Raw genomic sequence first — 21,771 nt, 5'->3', positions numbered from 1 at the left:
AATGACCAGACTTTTGACACGTGTCGGGTATTACGAAAGAATTTGAGAAGCCTCTTGGATTACATCATTAACTCCCTGACCTAGCAGTCAAGTTCAGATACCCAGATAATGGTCTTTCACAAAGCAACAAAGTACATGGCGGTTTGCAGTATGTGTGTCGTTTTAAGCCTGTTCAATATATTTAAGCCTGAGGACCACTCTTGCTAATAGCTCTCATAGAGCTCTTCTCTACTCTCCAAATCAACATATTTTGAAAATATGTCCACTGTATGCATAGAAAGGAAATAGAAATGTAGAAATACTCTAAAAGTATGAAAAAACTTTCCTTGCTACATTTCTCTTTTCTTCCAATTATATATTTACGAACAGTGCTCATGGAATATTCTTGCCATGGTACAAATAATGATTTCTTTGTATCTCTTACACCTTGCAGGAGTGTGAGCTTTCATTTTAGGTGTGGCTATGTCACAGCAGTGTGACGTATCCACACACCCTCCCCCCCCGGTTAAATAATATGTATTTAAAAGTATTCATGTAGTTTACTTATTTATATATCATTCAACACTCACAAATGTGCATCCCTCAATAATCAGTTGTACAGTATAATTGTAAGTCAAATTTTGACACCAAAAATATTTTAAAACAACTCTATTCAAAGGGGAAAGATAAAAATATTGATACCTGTCTAGCATTGTTCCTAAAAGTATGCAAAGTATGCATATTCATCCTTTGGAGAAACTCCTAATGTTAGTCTCAAATTATTTAAACTCTTTTGCTCAAACCAATCACTGATCTGTGGTCAGAGCAGCAGCCAGCGAGTCTTTGGTACCAGCAGTATAGCTCGGAAGATGAGTCTGAACTGATACTTTAGAGTGATGCCAAGAGAAAAAAAAATGTGGCTCTATTCCTGGATCTGTTGAATGGCTTTCTTAGAACAATTTCACTTTGATTAATTAAGAGTCCTAAAGCTAAATATCTAAAAGGAGTAAACAGCTCTGCTGCCTGTACTGCTTTTGGGAAATAGTGTCAGCCATATAAAGTGACTGCTCTGTGGGACTGAAGGTTTTTTTATTCTACGTTAATTTTAGTAATGCGCATAGTGGACGTGGAGATGGAGAGAACGTGGTCACATGGATAAGAAGTTAATTTTATTGTACAGTGCTTTTTCTAAACATTGAAATCTCTTTGCTTACCATGTTCATATATTCTGGAGAAGAAAAATTTCTTAAATAATAGGTCGATGACTGGGTAGACCCCTAAAACTACCGAGAGAAACATAGAATGTAGTTATCCATCTGTGCTCACGGTTTGTTAAAATCTAAGTTAGCCTGATCGGTGCTGTACCGCTGTCCAAAGAAAATGCCCTTAAGTAGTCCTACCTTAGAGCTTAATTTATTTTGCTTTTGTATATTAAATAAAAACCATCTCAAATGTGGCCTTGTGTAGTTTATGGTTAATGGCTGAGTCTCTGTGTTAATTCAATTTCAGCAGCTAACTCTGGCTTGTGTGTGACCAGGACTGTAGTCTCTCTGCCCCATTGGTTTGAGGGCTGTTCCACAGGTTAGGTAGAGAAAATACTTTTCCAACTATGTGAAATTATATTCTTTTGAGTAGTGCCCCATTCCATGATTCTGTTATGGAATAACTGATGTTTTCCCTTAATACTTAGTATTAAAGTAGTTAAGCATTTTAAACATGGAAGGCTTAACTGGCATTTGCAGTAAAAATGAGAGACGCATGCACTTGGGAAATTCATTTGATTATTAAAGGATTTGATTAATCCATGCCAACCTTTTTCTTCCACTTTCTTAAGTGTTCATGAATAAGCTTTATATCCATATTGAGGAGAAGCAATGTATAAGGTTTGCTAGTATCAATTTCAGTGATTTCCTAAAGTTTAATAAGTATTGTGATTTTTAAATTGTTTTTGGTTGTAATACTGAAATCATGAGGAAGGTCAACCTATTATTGCAGCCTGTACTTACTTGAAAAAAATTTTTTTCCACCTGTAACTTTTGACATTATTATCTTAGATTAGAAACCCCCACAGTTTAAACATTCACATACTGGATATGTGTGGTAGGATATGTGTGGTTCTCCCATCTTCCTTAGTATACTTATAAAATCTTAAGTTCTGAAATCAGTGTAGACATAAAAATATTAGAATACTGATTTTATATTCTAGAACATACTGGCTGTCTGGTCTGAAGTTCCCAAACAGCACTAGTAATTGTTCTGAAGTATTCCCCAATGAAATTAAAGCAGCAAGAGAAGTTTGAAACGGAAGAAAACTTTTGGCAATTAGATGATTATTCCGAAAGTTTTGATGTGAAATTTACTTTGTCTCGTGGGGAGGTGCCAGTCACAGCCAAGGGACTATTGCAGGTGATACCAAAGCCACCACTATCTGTGAAAATGTCCTTGTCTACAGTGCAAACAACTGTTCAACATTACATTTAAAGACAAAAAGACATATTCAGTAGCATAGGGCGAGGTGAGGGAGGGAATTGGAGACTGTTAATCTGTAGATAAGTGCTTTCTAACAGAAATGTGAAAGAGGGATTTAATTCATTCTGTGTAGTCCCTAGGGTAAAAAATGAGTGGTCTAAAAAGAGAGCACCTGTCTGAACCAAGGAATTCCTCATATCTGAAAATGTTCCAGCAAATGCTGGATAAACACCTATTGGGGATGATCCAGCATGGGAGGGAGGTGTCCAGAAGATTCATAGGATCCTTCTCACTCGTGTATGTCTATGAAGGAGGAAGAGCCATGGGAGGAAAAGTGGGAGGAACAGAGGGTGAAAGTTACTTGATTTTAGTTTGTACTCATACCCATTTTTACATTTATTACTATGTTGCATTCCACCTGGTAGTTACAAATCATAAAATGAGGTAAAAGTGTGGTAAATAATAAAAATAGGCAGTGAAACATTTTTCCATATGCTCACTTCAGCATTATTTCTAAGTAAAACATACCAGAGGAGACAGTACATTTCAAAAATTATATAGCAGTTTTTCGATCTTCTAGAAGAGATAAGAGATACAACTGAAATTTGTCAATAAAAGCTTTAGGAATATTTGCATGTACACATTTACATTCAAGTTGATAACACTAGTAAATTTTGTTTCAATACAAAGTATGTTAAATAGCTCTTAAATTTCAGACATGGTCATATATATGTTATTTGAAATTCTTTTTTATCTAGATACAGATCTTGATAATGAATCTCTTGATGATAGATGTGCAGCTAGTTTGTCCCGAAACTCATGAAGATAATTATATTGCTGAAAAAAGTAAAGATATATTGAAATACATTGTAGAAAACTAGTTAGCAGAGTAGTACAATCCTAGTAGGCATCAGGAATCAAAAAATAATTGCTAAGAACAATTCTACATCCTTTTGGGTAAGGAAGCGTTTGCATTATGGAGAAGTTTTACCTTTTGATAAAGCTGCATATGGTGTGAAAAAACTTACTTGAAAAGTCTCTCAAAATCAGAAGGCAATGTGTAATACATATGAATGTTTTATAAATCTGTAAAATCCTTTCTCCTTTTACTGGCAGGAGCAAATTAAAATTAAAAATAGTACACGAAGGCATTCTTTTTGCTAATGTATTTTCCTCTGGGGGTTAAGTAGGGAGGAGAGGGTACTTTCTGTAATAGTTAACAGTGGTAGATTCAAGAAAATCTATTTCTTCATTTATAGAAGCCCTAGATTCTGCTGCTTGTGATATAACCCATTTGCAACAATGTTCAGAGTAGTCAATATATTTTTTTTTTAAATGACTAATCTTAACAGATAAGCAAAATTAAAAAAAACTTTAAATAATTTATTTGGAGTTTTAATAGTTTCCCAGAGGATGTTCTTATTCTGCCAATCATCTCATTTCTTCTCATTATTGGGAAGTTGAAATTGCACATTGCTCAGCACGTCAGCAGAGAGATGGGAAAGCCTGTTGGCCACAGAATGCTGAGGTGATCAACTGGACAGCCTATATAATGTGGGCTTAATTCACTCCAAGATTAAAGATGTAAAACACATATGCAAATGTTTGACCATTTTGTTTTGAGAGACTTGAGAACATGTTGAATTTGAAGAATCGTTTAACAGATAAGAAGGTGAATTCTCTGTTTTTAGAACCTGTACAGTGAAGTGCATCCTGTATGGATTATTTTGAACAACCTTCTTTAAGCCCTGAGAATTATGCTGCTTGGTGACTTTGTTAGTTACTATAATAATTCATATCCATGACACTTGGGTAGACCCCTGCTCCTGGGAAGATGGACTCAAGGCCAGGAAGCCACTAAAGGCCAGGCCTCTTTAAGAGTGCCTGATCCTCTGGTTTAGTCGATTAATGCTGACACAGGGCACTTGGGAAAGGAAGGCAAATTAGCTTTACATATCTAGAAATAAAGTGAAATCTGCAGAATCTTTCAGGAACATTAATACATAATAATATCCTTGAGGCATTGCTACTGCAGAGATTTTGTGGCTGTTGAGGGGAAAGTAAATGTGGAAGATGTCACTTTAGTTATCCACAGCAAAGGATAATTAGTATTGCTTTGCATTTTTTGTATTCTAGTCATTCATCTACTTTAAAAATTTTTTTTAAAAATGTTTTTTATTTATTTTTGAGAGAGACAGAGCACAAGCAGGAGAGGGGCAGAGAGAGAGGGAGACAGAATCCGAAGCAGGCCCCAGGCTGTGAGCTGTCAGCACAGAGCCCAATGTGGGGCTCGAACCCACGAACCATCAGATGAAGGACCTGATCCGAAGTCAGACGCTTAACTGACTGAGCCACCCAGGTGCCTCTCATCTATGTTTATTAAATATTTTGGTGAGAGGATCTTCACTAGATCTTTTAGGCTAAAAAACTACCAAGTTTATGGTAATCCCCTCATTTTTCCAGATGAGAGGATTCATTCTGAGAACTAAATGGGTAAAAACTGAACAGTAGATCCTGCGAGAGTAAACTGGCAAGTTCAGATTTTTCATCATTTTGTTTGAAACACTGTGAACTTTTTCAGACATCCAGGTTATATTTTAAACATAAATGTTGAACAGGTGATATCTGAATAATAGAATGCAGTGGGTTTTCAGTGCCCTTTTGATGATACAGGACACTGTGTCTATAACTGCCCCTAAACCACAACCACACAGAACAGTCGACCTCCTTACCTTTATAGTCTGTATTGCCCCAGATCCTCTTAGGTCTCTCAGGCTGTCTATGGCTTGCTCTGGTGAAACTGTGTCAGACAGGTATAGTAGGAGACAAGCGGCTACTAACAGAACATGTTAGGAAAATAGTGTATTATTAATGATCGGGTAGAGCATTGTATATTTAATTAGACTTCAGCTGGTGCAGAAGATGGAGTTTGGTGTAATTGTTCGAAATGAATTAAATGACTGAGGTCTTTTAGTATGTGTTTTTTGACAGTTAAATTATGATTTTAAATGACTGCGGTTGAATTGAAGTTTAACATTGGCTTCGTTCTTTTTAACAGCTTTATTGAATTATATTTAATCGACCATATGTTTCATTCATTTAAAGGGTACGATTCAGTGGATTTTAGTGTATTCACAGATATGTGCACCCATCAGCACAATTTTAGAACATTTTCATCCCCTCAAAAAGAAACCCTGTCTTCCATTGTCATCCTCCCCGGTCCCCCATCACCCCTCCCCTGAGCAACCACTAATCTACTTTCTGTCTGTGGATTTGCCTAAACATTTCATATAAATGCAACCATATGCGGCCTTTTGTGATGGGCTTCTTTCACTTAGCATAATGTGCTCAGGACTCACACATATTGAGGCTTGTAACTGCTTCATTCCTTCTTAGGGATGAATAATATTCCATTGTACAGATACACACTTTGTTTACCCACAGTCACTTGATGGACATTTAGGCTGGTTCCAGTTTTTGGCTATTATTAATAATGGTGCTATAAATGTTCGTGTCCAAGTTTTTGTGTAGACATGGGTATATGCCCATTTCTTTTGGGCATATACCTCGTGGAATTGCTGGGTAAAGGGCGACTGTATGTTTAAATGTTTGAGGAAGTACTGCCAGACTATTTTCCAAAGCAGCTGCACCATTTTACTCTGTCTCCAGCAGTATATGAAGGTTCCAATTTCCCCAAATCCCAGTGCATGTTTTCTACTTTTCGGGTAATAGCCATCCTAATGGGTATTAAGTGGTATCTCATTGTGGTTTTGATTTGCATTTCCTAGATGACTAATGATGGTAGGCATCTTTTCATGTCCTTAATGGTCATTTGTGTATTTTGTTTGAAGAAATATCTATTCAGATCCTTTGTCCATCCTTTAAATTGGGCTGTCTTTTTATTATTGAGTTGTAAGAATTCTTTTTAGGTAAGTCACTTATCAGATATATGGTTTGCAAATATTTTTTTCCCATTCTCTGGTTATCTTTTCATTTTGACAATGTTCTTAGAAGCACAAAAGCTTTTAATTTTGATACTTTCCAACATTAAAAGGAATAACTGTTAACTCTAGTATGGCATTTCATTAACTTTGTTTTCTAATACTTTTATTTTATTTTTAAAAAAATTATTTATTTTGAGAGAGCGAGAGAGCCAGGGAGGAGCAGAGAGAGCAGCAGAGAGAGAATCCCAAGGAGGCCTGACACTGTCAGTGCAGAGCCTGATGCGGGGCGCAAACCCATGAACCGTGATATCGTGACCTGAGCAGAAACCAAGAGTTGGACGCTTCACCTCAGTCGCCCCTTCTAACACATTTATTAAAAAGTGAACAGTAGGGGCGCCTGGGTGGCTCAGTCGGTTAAGCGGCCGACTTCAGCTCAGGTCATGATCTCGCGGTCCATGAGTTCGAGCCCCGCGTCGGGCTCTGTGCTGACAGCTCAGAGCCTGGAGCCTGTTTCAGATTCTGTGTCTCCCTCTCTCTCTGACTCTCCCCCGTTCATGCTCTGTCTCTGTCTCAAAAATAAACAAATGTTAAAAAAAAAAAGTGAACAATAATTACATGAAGTAATTAACTTTGGTTTTCATACTTATGTTACCCATGGATATAATTTAGAATTTACTGTCAGTATCCTAACATCTGCATTAGAAAACAAAACGCAAGAATGTAGGTGCTAAGACTTGCACAGTATGTTTTGCAGAATCCTTCAAAATAATGTTGAAAAGACTTCCCATTCCCACCCTAGCTTTCTAGAGAATACCGAATTAAGGGCCTTGAAATTCATTAATTCATTTATTTATTTATGAGAGCATGTGAGAGTCTGGGGGGGGGGGTTGAGAAAGAGGGGGACAGAGGATCCTAAGTAGGCTCTGTGCTGACAGGCAGTGAGCCTGACGCAGGGCTCAAACTCACAAACCGTGAGATCATGACCTGAGCCGAAGTCGGATACTCAACTGACTGAGCCACCCAGGCGCCCCTTTAAATAAATCTTTAGGTCTTAGCAGATTTATATTGTGTTTTGTCTCATTTTAATACAAACTGAGCACATGGCCCAGAAACAGGATATTTTTGTCTACTTTGAGGATTTAAAAAAATTACTGAATAATGAAAATAAATTTCTTACCAAGACAAGATCTTCCAAGTCCTCCATAACAGCTGAAAGGGAAGTACAATTTGAATATTAGACATTTTCATTTCACCCCGCCAATTAGAACTAAAGACTTGCTCCTTCTAAATTTGCCTTCTGTTTCTAAATTTAATAGTGCCTGCTAGCACAGTGCCTGGCACACAGAGGTTAATAAATATTTTTACATTAATAAAGAGTAAAGTGTGCTTGTTTATTTGTTGGGAGGTATTCTCTGAATACCTCTAAGGATCAATGCAGGCAGGGCCTTTTTATTGATCTTTTTAAACACCAGTATCCACATCAGATAAGTGGAACATGTTACTAAATAGATAGAAATCAGACTATTTTTACCAACTGCCAGTTTATTTCCTCTGTCTAAACAAAACCTTAGTGGTTATGGGACAAGTCCATATGACACAACAACTCCTTATTTATCTAAAAAGAATACAGAGGTGGCATGTTATAGAGATTTAAAGCATGGTTTCTAGAGCCCTACTGTCTGGGGCTGAACGGTCAATCTGTCATTATTACATGTGTGAACCTAAGGAAGTTATTTAACCTCTCTGGGTCTCAGCCTTTTCATCTATCAAATAGTGACAGCCACAGAATCTGTATCATAGTTAGGACTGAATGACATAACTAACATTTGTAAAGGGCTTACAACAGAGCTTGGCACAGAGTAAGAAGTAAATGAATGTTAGCTGCTATTGTCTAGCCTTGTGAAGAAATCAGCAGTCTGTATAACTGGATTTTCCAGAAAAAAATCATGATTAACCTCAAAGCAATAAAACCATTCATTCTAACTACTTTCAAAGATGCTAAAAAAAAAAAAAAAATGTATTATACAATTCCTGACTTTCTTAGAGGGTATACTGAACCTAATTTGGTGCTGCTGACTTATTAGGAACATAAATTACTGTGGTGTACTAAAGATGAAGCTGGAGATACAGGTCTTGGGATAGGATGTGAGATAGAGGACCAAACAGATACTGACTCCTATGTATTCATGAACTTGCTTTCCACAAATATGCCAGATATAAGGATCTACCATAGACAGGTGGAGAGAGGTAGAACACTTCAGTGGTTTTCTGCAAGATGAATTCTGCTTTCTACCCATTGCTACCTTTATCTTTCCTCCTTTGATTCCTGCTTATCCTTCAAGTCCAGCTCTGAACTGCCCTTGTGCCCCCACAGAAACCATCACTGTCATTTTTGCTGCCTTGTGCATACCTTGTGTGAATCTTACTGCACTTACATGTAGTGTTGTTAGCAGGGGCTCCTTGAGGGTGGGGACTGTGCCTCACAGTGTGTGTTTTGTATTCTTAGTGTTTGGTGCACAGTGGATGTTATGGGTTGAATTGTATCCCCATAAAGCTATGTTGAAGTCCTAATCCCTGGTACTGTGAATGTGGCCTTATCTGGAAATAGGGTCTCTGCAGATGTAATCAAGTTAAGATGAGGTCATTGGGCCGTAACCCAACTGGGTCATCCAATATGACTGTTGTCCTTATAGGAGGAAGTATCCTGAGAAGACACAGCAGTGCAGAATCATGTGACGACAGAGGCTGAGATTGGAGTGATAATGGCTGTGAGCCCAAGGACACCAAGGAGTGAAGGCCACCACTAGAAGCTAGGAAGAGGCAAGGAAGGATTCTGTCAAAGTCTCAGAGGGAATATGGTCCTGTTGACACCTTGATTTTGGACTTGTAGCTTCGGAACTGGGGGAGAATAAGTTTCTTTTCTAAGCTACCTGTTTTGTAGTACTTTTTTTTTTTTTTTTTTTAGAAATAGCACAGTACAGTAGGCAAGTAGCATCCCCTGATTTTATAAAGCAACAGGAATGCACAGGGAGAATCAGTGAGACAGTATTGGCAGGCAGCAAGACAGTGGAAAACAATTTACCAGACCTAGTTTCTGAGAGATAAACTCTAGAGCCGTCTAGCAATGTGGGCACTCAAAGATAGCAGAATGGATAGAAAATTGTCTTTATCCAAACATTAGTCACTATAGGACACCTCTGAAAGCTCTAGGACAATGAAAGTTTCCAGTCATCAGATGCTTTATTTTATGGGAACCAGAAGCATTCAACATATGCAGGGGCTATCCAACCATCTTTCCATCCTGTTTGTATTCTGTTCAAACAGCAGACAGCATTTGGTGTGCTAGAACTTGCTCGAGTAGTATTTGTTAAATTTCATTATCTGAGCTAGTTTGATCTCTGGAAACTCTTCAGTAGAGGCTGCTTCCAAGGATTTATTAAAAAAAAAAAAAAAAATCTCAGGACTGATTTGAAAAATGGGCCCAGGAGTGCCTGGGTGGTTCAGTTGGTTAAGCCTCTAACTTCGGCTCAGGTCATGATCTCGCTGTTGGTGAGTTCGAGCCCCATGTCAGGCTCTGTGCTAACAGCTCAGCACAGAAGAGCCTGCATCTGAAGAGCTTGCTTCAGATTCTGTTTCCCTCTCTCTCTGCCCCTTCCCCACTTGCACTCTGCCTCTCTCTCTCTCTCAAAAACATTAAAAAAAACATTAAACATTAAAAAAATTTTTAAAAAAATAGGTCCAAAAATTGGAAAATATTTTTCACCAGCCACAGCTAATCATCTAATGCTATTTAACTTAGTCTTACTAGAAAATTTAGCAGAGTCAACTGTAGTCTAAAGTTTTGCTCTTATAATTAGTAAAGCAATTAGTAATTGCTTACAATTACAGATTATGCTTTTCTCTAGAGAAAGGTTGGAAACTGTAGAATGCGGGATGGTTTCTCTTTATTCCCTACTCTCCTGGCTATAGTTCTCTGTACATTAGAGTTTAGTTCAGCCACATATGGTTTGTGTCCCCAAAGACCCTTGTACTAGCTGGTTTGCCTTCAAAGGGTAACTGTTGACATGAGGCCCCGGAGCTCTAGATTGAAGGAGAGAAGGTAGCTGGGCTTTGCCTTTCCCTTGCTGCCCTGAGCCCGGCGCTCTGGTTATTTGGTATAGTCTGCATACTTTCTAGCTCAAAGCAGTGACTTTAGGGCTTTTGAGGTATCAAACTATTTAATACTCTATCTTGTTCCAGAAAGGATTAAGCAGTTTATTAGGATACAGAAAGTACAAGAAGCACAGAGAAGGACTAGTTTGCTGCCTATGGCCGGCCCTCTACTGTTACGGGTCTCACTGCTGGCAGGGCATCTACTATTATTATCCATAGTACCACTTCTAATCTTTGTATTGCTACTGTCCGTTGCTGATTGTCACTCCCTTTTTCCTTTCTCCGTGCTTTTTTTTTTTCTCTCCTTTTTTCTCCCTTAACACATTTTATTTTGTTTTAAACTTCCATACCAGCAGCTTTGCATAGCCATTGACAAGCAATGGGAGTCCCTCCTTCATTTTGGTGAGAAATTCATATCATCAAATGTAATTTTCCAGTCATATTTTTAAGACTGATCATTGCTTAAGAATGATTTCTTTGCTAATTAGAAAAATTTTTTTTACACTTCTTTATTTTTTTAGAGACATAGAGAGACAGAGCACAAGTTGGCGAGGGGCAGAGAGAGAAGGAGACAGAATCCGAAGCAGGCTCCAGGCTCTGAGCTGTCAGCACAGAGCCTGAGATGGGGCTTGAACTCACAAACTGTGAGATCATGACCTGAGCCGATGTCGGACACCCAACCAACTGAGCCACCCAGGCACCCCAGAAAATTTTTTTTTAACATTTATTTATTTTTGAGAGATAGAGACAGAGCACAAGTGAGAACGGGGCAGAGAGACAGGGAGACACAGAATCCAAAGCAGGTAAATATCTGAGTGCTTGCTCTGTAGCAGACATTGTACTAGAAATTTCATATCTTATCTCTTTTTTTTTCCTTAAAGTTTATTTATTTATTTTGAGAGGGGGGATTGAGAAAGAGAGAGAGAGAGAGAGAGAGAGAGACAGAGAGAGAATCCCAAGCAGGCTTTGAGCTGACAGCATGGAGCCTGATGCAGCCCAACGCAGGGATCAATCTCATGGCTGTGAGGTTCTGACCTGAGCCAAAACCGAGGGTCAGGTGCTTAACCAACTGAGCCATCCAGGTGCCCCGATGCCTTATCTCCTTTTAATCCTTGCACCAAACTATAAGGTAAGTAATAAGTGAGTAAGGATGCAATAATTGGAAAAATCATTCTGACTGGGACATTTCTCGTAACAAACAGAGAAAAGAAAAACGTACTGTATTAAGGTTTTCCGGTTATTCTTAAGGCAGATTGCGAGCTCCTCCATTATTTCACAGCAGCTGGCTATGTTAGGAGTCCCTCCATCTGGGATTGGATGATGATGAGTGATAATTCCATACTGATGGTAGAGGTCCAAAAGGTTTGGGACTCTGTATTTTGACAGTTCCCCTCTGGTGCAGAAAACAAATATGTCTTGTATACCATAGCTCTTTAGTTCTTCTGCCAATAGACCAAGAGATGGATACACATGTACAAAATATTACAAATTTAAATACAGTCAAGACAGAGAATGTGGTGTTAAATTTCTTAAGCCAAACTAACAAATGATAATCTATACATTTGAAATACTTATTGATAATCTAAAACAATATTAATCTGTCTTCAAAGTAGGGTAAAAATCAAGTCACTAAGCACAAAATAGGAATTAGAAATGCCTGAACCAAAAGGTGCTTAAAATTAAACCTGACTTAATAATTCAAAATGCTTTTTACTGAATTTAAGATGAGTCAATTATATTGCTGTTCTTGAAAAAAGATCTTTTCAATACTGCTTTAAAGTAAATTTTGAAACATCTAATATTTCAAGATAAACTCTTGTGAAGAACTGACAGCACATTTTTCCCCCGGATTTTTTCTCACAAAATTCATGTTTGTTACTTTCATCACTGCTGTTTTGTTTGACCCTACGCCTTGTATGTAAATCTCCAGCATGCCCATGGTGCCTGAGCTCATGTTCTCCTTTATGTTTGTACTGTGCCACCCCATCATGCATCTAATTTTGTGAACTAGGTCTCCAGAAATAAAACGTTAACTGTGTTAGAATTATGCAACTTAGCTAATTTTCACTATAATGAATATGAACCAAGCAATTGTACTATAGGCCATTCTATACACTGGAATGTCCTTATGGCAATATTCATTATAGACCATTAGGTTCAAAATGAATAACTAATTCTGGATGATCTCAGTCTCCTCTCTCCCCCTGCCTCCCAAATCCTGGGCCATTTAACTAAGCACAAAGTGCCTTTCATCATGAACCTCCAAATTTGTACCTGAAATGTGTAGTGCAAATTGAGATGTATTATAAGTGTAAAATATAAATCTGATTTCAGAGGTTAAGTACAAAAAACCCATATCTGGGGTGCCTGGGTGGCTCAGTCGGTTAAGCGTCTGACTTTGGCTCAGGTCATGATCTCACGTTCCGTGAGTTCGAGCCCCGCATTCGGCTCTGTGCTGACTGCTCAGAGCCTGGAGCCTGTTTCAGATTCTGTGTCTCCCTCTCTCTCTGACCCTCCCCCGTTCATGCTCTGTCTCTCTCTCAAAAATAAACGTTAAAAAAAAAAAAATTAAAAAAAACCCCCATATCTCATTAATAATTTGTTTTATACTTAAAGCCATTGACAATGTACTATTTAGGCTATGTTAGGTTAAATAAAATATATTATCAAATTAATTTCATCTGTTTTTAATTTTTTACTGTGGCAACTTAAAAATGTAAAGTTACATACATGGCTTCTATTTGTGGCTCCCATTATATTTCCAGTGGACAGTGCTGCTTTAGGTAATACTATTATTTTTTTTTGTACTTCTAAAAGGATTAAACCTGTAGTTAGCATACTTCACCATTTTCAAGAGTAGGTAATTTTCTATCCGCCTCTCGCACACATAATTGCTATTATACAGTGGTTTTCAAGCTTTCCTAGAAAGGACTCTGAGGAGGAGCCACAGGAGCTGGTGCAGGGAGAGTCTAGGTCTCTCCTATCATCAGATTGTCATCTCTTATACATTGGATTGGATTGCATTCAAGATCTCAATGGAAGACGAAAGGTTTGGTAAGCTATTGGAAACCCCAAATTCCAAAATATTGGAAGGGAACAGGGCTTTCCAAAATGTGCAAGACTGGTTCTTGAACTAGTGATTTTCATTATATTTTGCTTATGACTTAAATGGTCTCCAAATGAAAAGTTCCTACCATGGCAGATACCTCTAAATCAGAGAATCTTTACAAATACTGCAAGAGTCAACTAATCTACTAGCCTCCAGTCCTTTTTGGTAGGTAAGGAATAAATTAGAGAAGGTACATTAATAAATTGATACTCCAAAACAACTGGGAAAAAAATGTAAGATTCAACAAATTTTTACTGGTCAGAATCAAGATATATGACATATTTATCTTATATATTTATATATATCATTTATATATTATATTTATCTCTATCTTTATTTTGTTGTATTATAAGGACATTGGTAGGACTATTAGCCTTGAGCTATTCCAGCCCAAGCAGGATAAAATATTTTGAAAATCCAAGTTTTTTAGTACCATGGAATATGTAAACTCCAAATTGGGGTGGATTGTCAGAATATTTGTGGGATTATTAGACTTGAGGCTACAGTGGTATGAACATCTTTGGGCCTGTGAAGATTGGCCCTACTCCATCTTTCTCACCTAGACGCTGGATCTCTAAATTCTAACCAGGATGGACAATTTCACTACTACCTCTGGGGTCCCAGTTCAGGCTTAATTTCTGCTATCACAACAATCAAGTCTGCAAAGGATAGTGTGTTCAAAGATATTGGCAGTGAAATGTCAGTTTTCTGTTTACATACCTTCCTCCCTCTAATGTATACATTTTAAACTCATGCAATTTCTATGTGTAACTACAACAATCGGTGAAAAGCAATGCTATGTTTAGTAAATGAGTTAGTTCTCTGTGCCCTTTGCAAATACATCTTCTCATGTTAGAATAAATCTATAGTTTAAAACTATGAAATATCAAACATTTATTTGGTATACCAAACAGAGACTAACGTTTGTTCTTTTTGACAAAGAGATTATTTTCAGTGTTATTCAGAAAAAAACTATTAATATGGTTGTTTCATGTTACACCTACCTGTATCTTTTTGGATATTTCTTCTAACATTTTTAAATTTACAACCTATAAGCAGTAATAAGGCAAGTGAAAAAGTCAGTTTTTAATCATATATAAGAAATATACTTAAACACAAACACAGCTACTTTAGAAGTCATACCATATGATCATTTATATGTTGCGATTTCATTTTGAATATGGATTTCGATTTCTTATATTCTTAATGATATAATTGCAGGGATTCAGAGATCCCAGCTGAAGGAACTCCTCATCCAAAGATTCTTTGCTCTGTGTCCTTTCTATAACAAGTACCTGCTTGTTGCCCTCAGCCTCACCTGTACCCCAGTGTTTACGTTTCGTTAAGGTAGGTGAGTCAGAAATATAGAACCATGAATGTGGGTCTGGAAGGGTTGAAGAGTGATCTGTGTTCCTTTAGCTACAGCCCACAGGAGGGCTTCCAAAAGTGACTTCCCCAGGCTGCTGATCTATGAAGTTCTCTTACTGCTCAGTACAGAGTATGATGTGTTAGCTGACAAAAAATTATCTGAAGTATCTCAATAGGAAGCCAACTGTAAACCTACCTGGAAGAGCACACAAACCAAGAAACTGAGAACAATTCACTCGTGACAGGGGTAGCCTGAAAAGAATAAAACTTTAATTCAGTTTTTTAAAAAGTTGTAAATGGAAATTCAGTTTAACACATGTGTGCTTGGCACTGAACAAGGGTGTTTTAAAGTTTGACCATAGTCATAAAACAAAAATGCATATGCAAACATCAATGTGTTGTTCACAAAAAGGCCCAAAGAGGCTGGAAGTTTTAAAACAGGGACTTATCATTTACTTTGTCACAATTTAAGTCTTAAAAGTGGCAAGTTAACTTAAACTTACCTTAAAGATAATAATGCCTAGATTGCCTACAGGTCGTATAAAGCATTAAGGTTTTAAGTTACCCTGTGGTATGATATCTGAGATACTTTGTATTAGTAACCTTGGGGAATAAGCTAGAAAATTACCTTCTGATGATTTCATCCCCAGCATTCATTCTATATTACTATTTTAAGATTTCTTTGTAGCCTTCCTCTTTTAAAAAAATATTTTTAAAGTTTATTTATTTATTTTGAGAGGGAAAGAGAGTACAAGCAGAGGAGGAGCAGAGAGAGAGGTAGAGAGGGAGAATCCCAAGCAGGCTCTGTGCTGACAGGGCAGATGCAGGGCTTGAACTCATGAACTGTGAGATCATGACCTGAGCCAAAATCAAGAGTCAGATGCTTAACTGACTGAGCCACCCAGGCACCCCATGTTGTAATAGATTTTGGTGAAAATAAAACAATTTCAAGAAATCTATATTCCCAGTTTACAGTACTCAGGGACAAAGTGGGTAGAGGCTAACCTTGTCTACAAGACAGAAGATGAGTTTAGAGGAAAACAGAGGTCATCATATAAATACCATGTGACTCTGAAAATTAGATGAGGTTTTGAGTTTGAAAGGGGGGTAAGGAGGGAAATGAAAGATAATTGCTATTTGATGGTGGAATAAAAGGAACTTTAGGGATAACACCCTCTTTTCTCTTCCTATAGTTGGGAATGGTATTTTCTTTTTAAAAATTTTTTAGAAACTTAAAAAAAAATTAAACTCCAAGTTAGTTAACATATAGTGTAATAATGGTTTCAGGAGTAGAATTTAGTGATTCATTACTTGCATATAACACCCAGTGCTCATCCCAACAAGTGCCCTCCTTAATGCTCCCTCACCTGTTTAGCCCATCCCTCCCTCCAAACTCCACTATCAACCCTCAGGTTGTTCTTTGTATTTAAGAGTCTCATATGGTTTGTCTCCCTCTGTTTTTATCTTATTTTTGCTTCCCTTTCCCTATGTTCATCTGTTTCTTAAATTCCACATAGGAGTAAAATCATATGATGTTTGTCTCTCCCTGACTTATTTCGCTTAGCATAATATACTCTAGGTCCATCTACGTTGTTGCAAATGGCAAGATTTCATTCTTTTTGATCGCCGAGTAATATTCCATTGTATATATACACCACATTTTCTTTATCCATTTATCAGTCGATAATGCTGCTATAAACATGGGGGTGCACGTGCCCCTTAGAATCAGCACTCCTGTATCCTTTGGATAAATACCTAGTGGTGCAGTTTCTGGGTCATAGGGTAGTTCTGTTTTTAATTTTTTGAGGAAAACCATACTGTTTTTCAGAGTGGGAATGGTGTTTTCTTAAAGAGAGATTATTACATTTACAGGGATGAGAAAAAGCATTGATTGTTGTAGAGAATCTGGTGTAACCAGAAGTCACTGCCAAGATTTTTAAGTTGATTCTATATAGAAACATTTGTTTTTTGCTCTAGTATCTGTGGTAATATGGCTTTTATCTTAAGCAGGGTCTGCTAGTAGATGCATGACTGTGGCAAGTAGTTCTAGGATTTGACTAAATGATAAACAATTAAATATCTCATCCTATGTTTGGTATACTATTCTTTTGTCCTAAAAGAATAAGTAAGTTTTGGTACCAAATGGGAGACATTCTGATTTTATCTCCACTCCCTAGTTACTTGTTTCTACTATGGTTTTCTGAATATAGAAGAACAATCTCCCCCTAAGCCCCCCAAAAAGGAAAGCCTTATTCTATCATGGATAGTAAATAGGCAGAATTGGAAAATCCCTTAAAGATTAGAATTATACAACCAGCAGAAAAAAAAAATCACTAAATATTTTTTATTTTATTTATTTATGTAAAATAAATATTATTTTATTTATTTATTTTATTTATAAATATTTATTTTATTTTTTATTTTATTTATTATTATATCATAGATAGTAAAGCAGAATTAGAAAATCCCTTAAAGATTAGAATTATACAACCAGCAGAAAAAATCACTAAATATTTATTTTATTTATTTATGTAAAATAAATATTATTTATTTGTTTATTTTATTTATAAATATTATTTATTATTTATTTATTTATTTAATTTGAGAGAGAGAGAGAGAGAGAGAGCACGAGCATGTGCATATGAGTGAGCAGGGGAAGGGCAAAGAGAGAGACAATCCCAAGCAGGCTCTGGGCTGTCAGCACAAAGCCCGACGCAGGGCTTGATCTCACGAACTGTGAGATCATGACCTGAGCTGAAATCAAGAGTCAGACACTTCAATGACTGAGCCACCCAGGGACCCCACTAAATATTTTTAATATGTGGACTACATATCTACATGGATTATGATGTACAGATCAAATAATTTAGCTCATCATTGATCAGAAGTTTAACATACCATGATATCTGCATTGGAGTCTGTTCATCTTCAATAGGCTCTTCATCTGATGAGTCAAACTCACTTGTTTGCAATGAACTAGGCTTCAAAAGAAATCAGTTATGTTAAATAACTGTAAAGAAAAATATTTACATATAAACTGACCCTTGCTTAACACAATGAATGCATATTTGCAATTTATTCAATTTGGACTATGAGAATGGTCAGCAAAAATAAATAGATTTTACCATCCTATTGATAATAACAGCACTCTGATGGAAAGAGAGTTGGATTGGTAACAAACCAGGATTCTGGTCTTGGCTCTGCCATTTACCATATAATCTTGGACAAGCAACTCCAATTTATTCTGGGTCTCAGTTTTCCACAACTAGAAAGTGAGGAGATATATTCACTCATTCACAAACATTTCTTGAACACCTTTATTTGCCAAGCTCTGGAGATGCAAAGAGCCATGAAATAAATAGCTTCAGTATAGTTGGAGGGAGAGATATGTGCATAGATTACAGAAGAAAGTTGTAAGTGCTAACCTGGAAGCATAAACTATGCACTTTAGGGCAGGGAAGGGAGTGACTGCTCAGGGAGCTGGACAGAGCTTCAGAGGACATACATTAGCTGGGTCTTAAAGGATGGGCAGGAGGTTTTTAGGCAGATAGGGAAGAAGTTAAGGCAATAAAGGCAAAAGGGGAAAGAGCTTGTTTTCAGGAACTGAAACATCAGGGCAGAGAAGAGGAAGCTGGGGTAGTTTGCCTCCTCCATTTCTCAAACAATAACCCCCCTAACAGCCTACTAGTTTGGTGGATGGGGGTGCACAGGTAGGATAACCTGCTACTTTGTGAACCCGTGGACTAGACACACTGAGATGGACTTTGCACAATGATCTAAAGAGTTGGAACTCAATCCTGTAGGCCTGTTTTCTAAAGGAGAGACAGCTGTTTCATAGGACCAGTGAAAAACACACCTTTCTTCTTACTTCCTACTTGGAACCAACTGAGAGATAACACAGTGGAGAGGCAAATAGAAATCAAGAGGTTAGTTTTATTACTGAGTGTTAAAGGCAGGACGTGGCTTTAAAGCTGTGGTTAAGTGGGCTTGCCAATTCTTCACTCCAGAATTGGACTCATTCCCCCAGTCATAGGCAGCTATGGATAACCCAGGGCTCCCCAGTGGCCAAGAGCGCCCTAGAAAGTAATCTCTGCAGAGAGAAGGGATGAAAGGGTTCAGCTGCTTGTGTTCAGCTCCTCTCAAACTGGGGGATCAGATCCCTCACTCTGTCCCTTCTGGGGACAAGTGGAGAAAGAGGCCAAGAATGAAGGACAGCTGATGCCTCTCCACATGGAACCATGGGGATTAGCAAGTGTAACCAGCTAATGTCCTTTCCAGCTCTGAAGCTATATTCTATAATGGTCTTGTTTGTTACTACAAGATCACATTACAGAGCCATTTAGGCTACGGATTTGAGTTGCTTTGGATCTCTTTGTATTATTATTATTATCAACTCAAAGGTTTTAAAATATTCAATAGGCTGCAAACCCTGGTGGTGGGTGATGTGAGTCAGGTGGGGGGCCACAGCACCTTGCGCCTGTTTTTCCTTTCTCTTTAAAGCCGTTTTGATGATTCCCGATTTTCAGAGAGAGAAAGAAAGAGTGTGGCCCATTCACTCAGCCTTTCCCAGCCAGGCTTACAAATCCTAACAGAGTTGGACGTTTCTGCTTCCCCTGGCCCAGGGATTCTGAACCCCAGAAAAGGACGCAGTGCCAGTTGGCCCCGGGGGATGGTGAAGCACCCACAAATGGGGATTGGCAATCTTTTATAGTGAGGTTTTCCCCGTCTGCGGTGAGGACCGCTCTCCAGTGGGCGCGGGGCAGCCCCGGACATCCCTTGGGGCTGGGCATCAGGCAAACTGATACACGGAGACACCTAAGCTCTCCATGCCTCAGTTTCCTCCATAAAACGGGATTCAGCCCTCTCTGGCAGGGCTCTCCTGAGGCTTAGGAGACTCTGCAGGAGACAGTTTCCAGCCTGTGCACGACAGGTTCACAACGAATGTCCGCCTTCCCCTCGTCCGCCACCGACCCTGTTCCTTTTCAATCATCGCTCTCCCCAATTTAGGAAAGCGCCACCTCCCCGACCTCGGACGGTTACAGCGCGAGTCAGGCCCGGGACCAGGCCTGGGCTGTCCCTGGGCCCGCAAACTGGCTTCGGGGACCGCTTCTCTCCCTGTGGCTTCGCTTCTCCGAGCCTCGGCCCGACTCACCGGCTTCATCGCTGGCCGCCCCACGTCGTGACCGGCTGCCGCCTCGGTCTAGCAGCACCGGCGCCTCAGCGACCGCCCCGCGCGGAGGCCGCCCCTCCGCTCAGCTCATTGGTACATCCTTCTGTGAGGCGGGGCGCGGCGACTTCTAGGAACCAATCAGACCCTCTCCCTATTTCTTCCTCCGCCCCCGAGTACCTTTAACTGCTCATTGGTTTCTAGGGGGCTTTTGAAAGACGCGCGGGAGGAGGGCCCTGTAGAACGTTGATTGGCTGGGAGGGCACCATAGAGGGAGGGGGCGGAGCGCGGGGCCCGGAGAAAGCCTCTGAACGGCCCCTAACACTTTTGAGGATGCTGGAAAGCAGGATTCCAGAGTGGTACCAGGGTAGGGAATTTTGTCTCTTTTCTTGATTTTTTAAATTTTTTAAAATTTTAAATTCTTTTATTTAAAAAAAATTTAAGGGCAGAGGGGGAGCGCTGTCCTGGAGCACCTTATGAAAACACACCACACCTCGTAGACTTTATACTTTATGGTCACAGGGCTAAAAATACAGAATATAAACATACCTCGTATGTTTGATATTTTATGTTCTTTAACATTCTAGGATCTAGACAGGTTATAGATCCACTTTCCTGTTCGCTAAATATGAATGAAATAGTTTTGTATGAAGGGAAGAGAAGTCTCCAGATGATTTTAAGTGCCAGTGTTTTTACCTAATCGGCTATAATATTTAAGAGCTGTGTTTGATTATTTTCTCCCCCATTCTCCAGTCCTTATTTAGCTGACCATGGGGAGAAAGTCACTGGTAGCAATATTACCTGCAAATCTGCGGAATATGTGGATATTTTGGCTCCCTTACTCATGTTGTGAAAACCAGTGGGTATACAGCCATTAGGAGAAATTCTTTAGTAAAGAAGATAGCACAGTTTGACTAGGAGTGTGTATTAGGGTTCTACAGAGAAACAGAACAGAGAATTATTTTAAGGATGTGGCTCTCCCAGTTGTGAAGGTTTGGCAAGTCCACAAAGTCTGATAGGGGAGTCTAAGGAGGGAGTTGTGGTTGGAATTCAAAGGCAGTCTGCTTTAGAACCAGGACTAGAACCAGTACAAGCAGACTCTCTTGCCTTTTGTTCTATTCAGACCTTCAACTGATTGGATGGGACCCACCCACATTATACAGAGCAATCTGCTTCACTCAGTATCCACTATTTATTATTAATCCCATCTAAAAACATCTCCACAGAAACATCCAAAACAATGTTTGACTAAATATTTGGGTGCCATAGCTCAGCCGAGTTGGCACATAAAATTAGCCATCGTAGATGTGCTGGACTTGATTGATTCATTCATTCAGAAAATATTTATTGAGCACCATCTGTGTCCTAGGTATTATTCAGAATGCTGGGAATCAACTGGAATGAATGAACCCAAGTCTCTGCCTTTATGGGGCTCACATGCTATTGGGGAAGAGATTTAGGTAGTGATGTGCTGTGAAGAAAAATTAAGCAGAGCCTGATAAAGATGCTGTTCTAGGTAGAAACGTAAAGGAAGGCATCTTTGAGGAGACATCATCTGAGACATCCAAATGAAAAGAGAGTGA

The 21,771-nt window shown here is 38.7% G+C and overlaps 1 protein-coding gene across 5 annotated transcripts; it reads right to left on the bottom strand.

The window, feature by feature from the left end:
- Positions 1-1,126: 1,126 nt before the first annotated feature.
- Positions 1,127-20,323, bottom strand: CDKN3 (cyclin dependent kinase inhibitor 3). Of its 5 annotated transcripts, none has more exons than XM_006932867.4 (8): positions 20,174-20,323; positions 17,920-18,002; positions 15,218-15,273; positions 14,658-14,702; positions 11,764-11,986; positions 7,570-7,601; positions 5,181-5,281; positions 1,127-3,285 (listed from the first exon to the last, which is right to left on the bottom strand). In XM_006932867.4, the coding sequence occupies exons 1-8, from the start codon at positions 20,180-20,182 to the stop codon at positions 3,199-3,201; spliced, it is 636 nt and encodes a 211-aa protein (XP_006932929.1). In that variant the 5' UTR covers positions 20,183-20,323; the 3' UTR covers positions 1,127-3,198. The 5 variants fall into 5 exon arrangements, with proteins under 5 accessions (XP_006932929.1, XP_006932928.1, XP_003987695.1 ...); XM_006932866.4 differs by having other exon boundaries at positions 5,181-5,284; positions 11,764-11,983; positions 20,174-20,322; XM_003987646.5 differs by having other exon boundaries at positions 5,181-5,284; positions 20,174-20,321.
- Positions 20,324-21,771: the final 1,448 nt, after the last annotated feature.

This window comes from Felis catus, chromosome B3 (assembly GCF_018350175.1).
Source record: "Felis catus isolate Fca126 chromosome B3, F.catus_Fca126_mat1.0, whole genome shotgun sequence".
In the NCBI taxonomy this organism is placed as follows: domain Eukaryota; kingdom Metazoa; phylum Chordata; class Mammalia; order Carnivora; family Felidae; genus Felis; species Felis catus.
This window is presented reverse-complemented; position numbering and strand designations above follow the sequence as displayed.

What these genes read in the sequence shown, in the direction of transcription:
- CDKN3 (XM_003987646.5), bottom strand. An exon ending in TGGTTTGTGTGCTCTTCCAG is followed by an intron (nt 14,703 to 15,217) that starts GTAGGTTTACAG and finishes TACTGCTTATAG; the next exon opens with GTTGTAAATTTAAAAATGTT. An exon ending in ACTTGGAAGATCTTGTCTTG is followed by an intron (nt 5,285 to 7,569) that starts GTAAGAAATTTA and finishes ATGTTCTGTTAG; the next exon opens with TAGCCGCTTGTCTCCTACTA.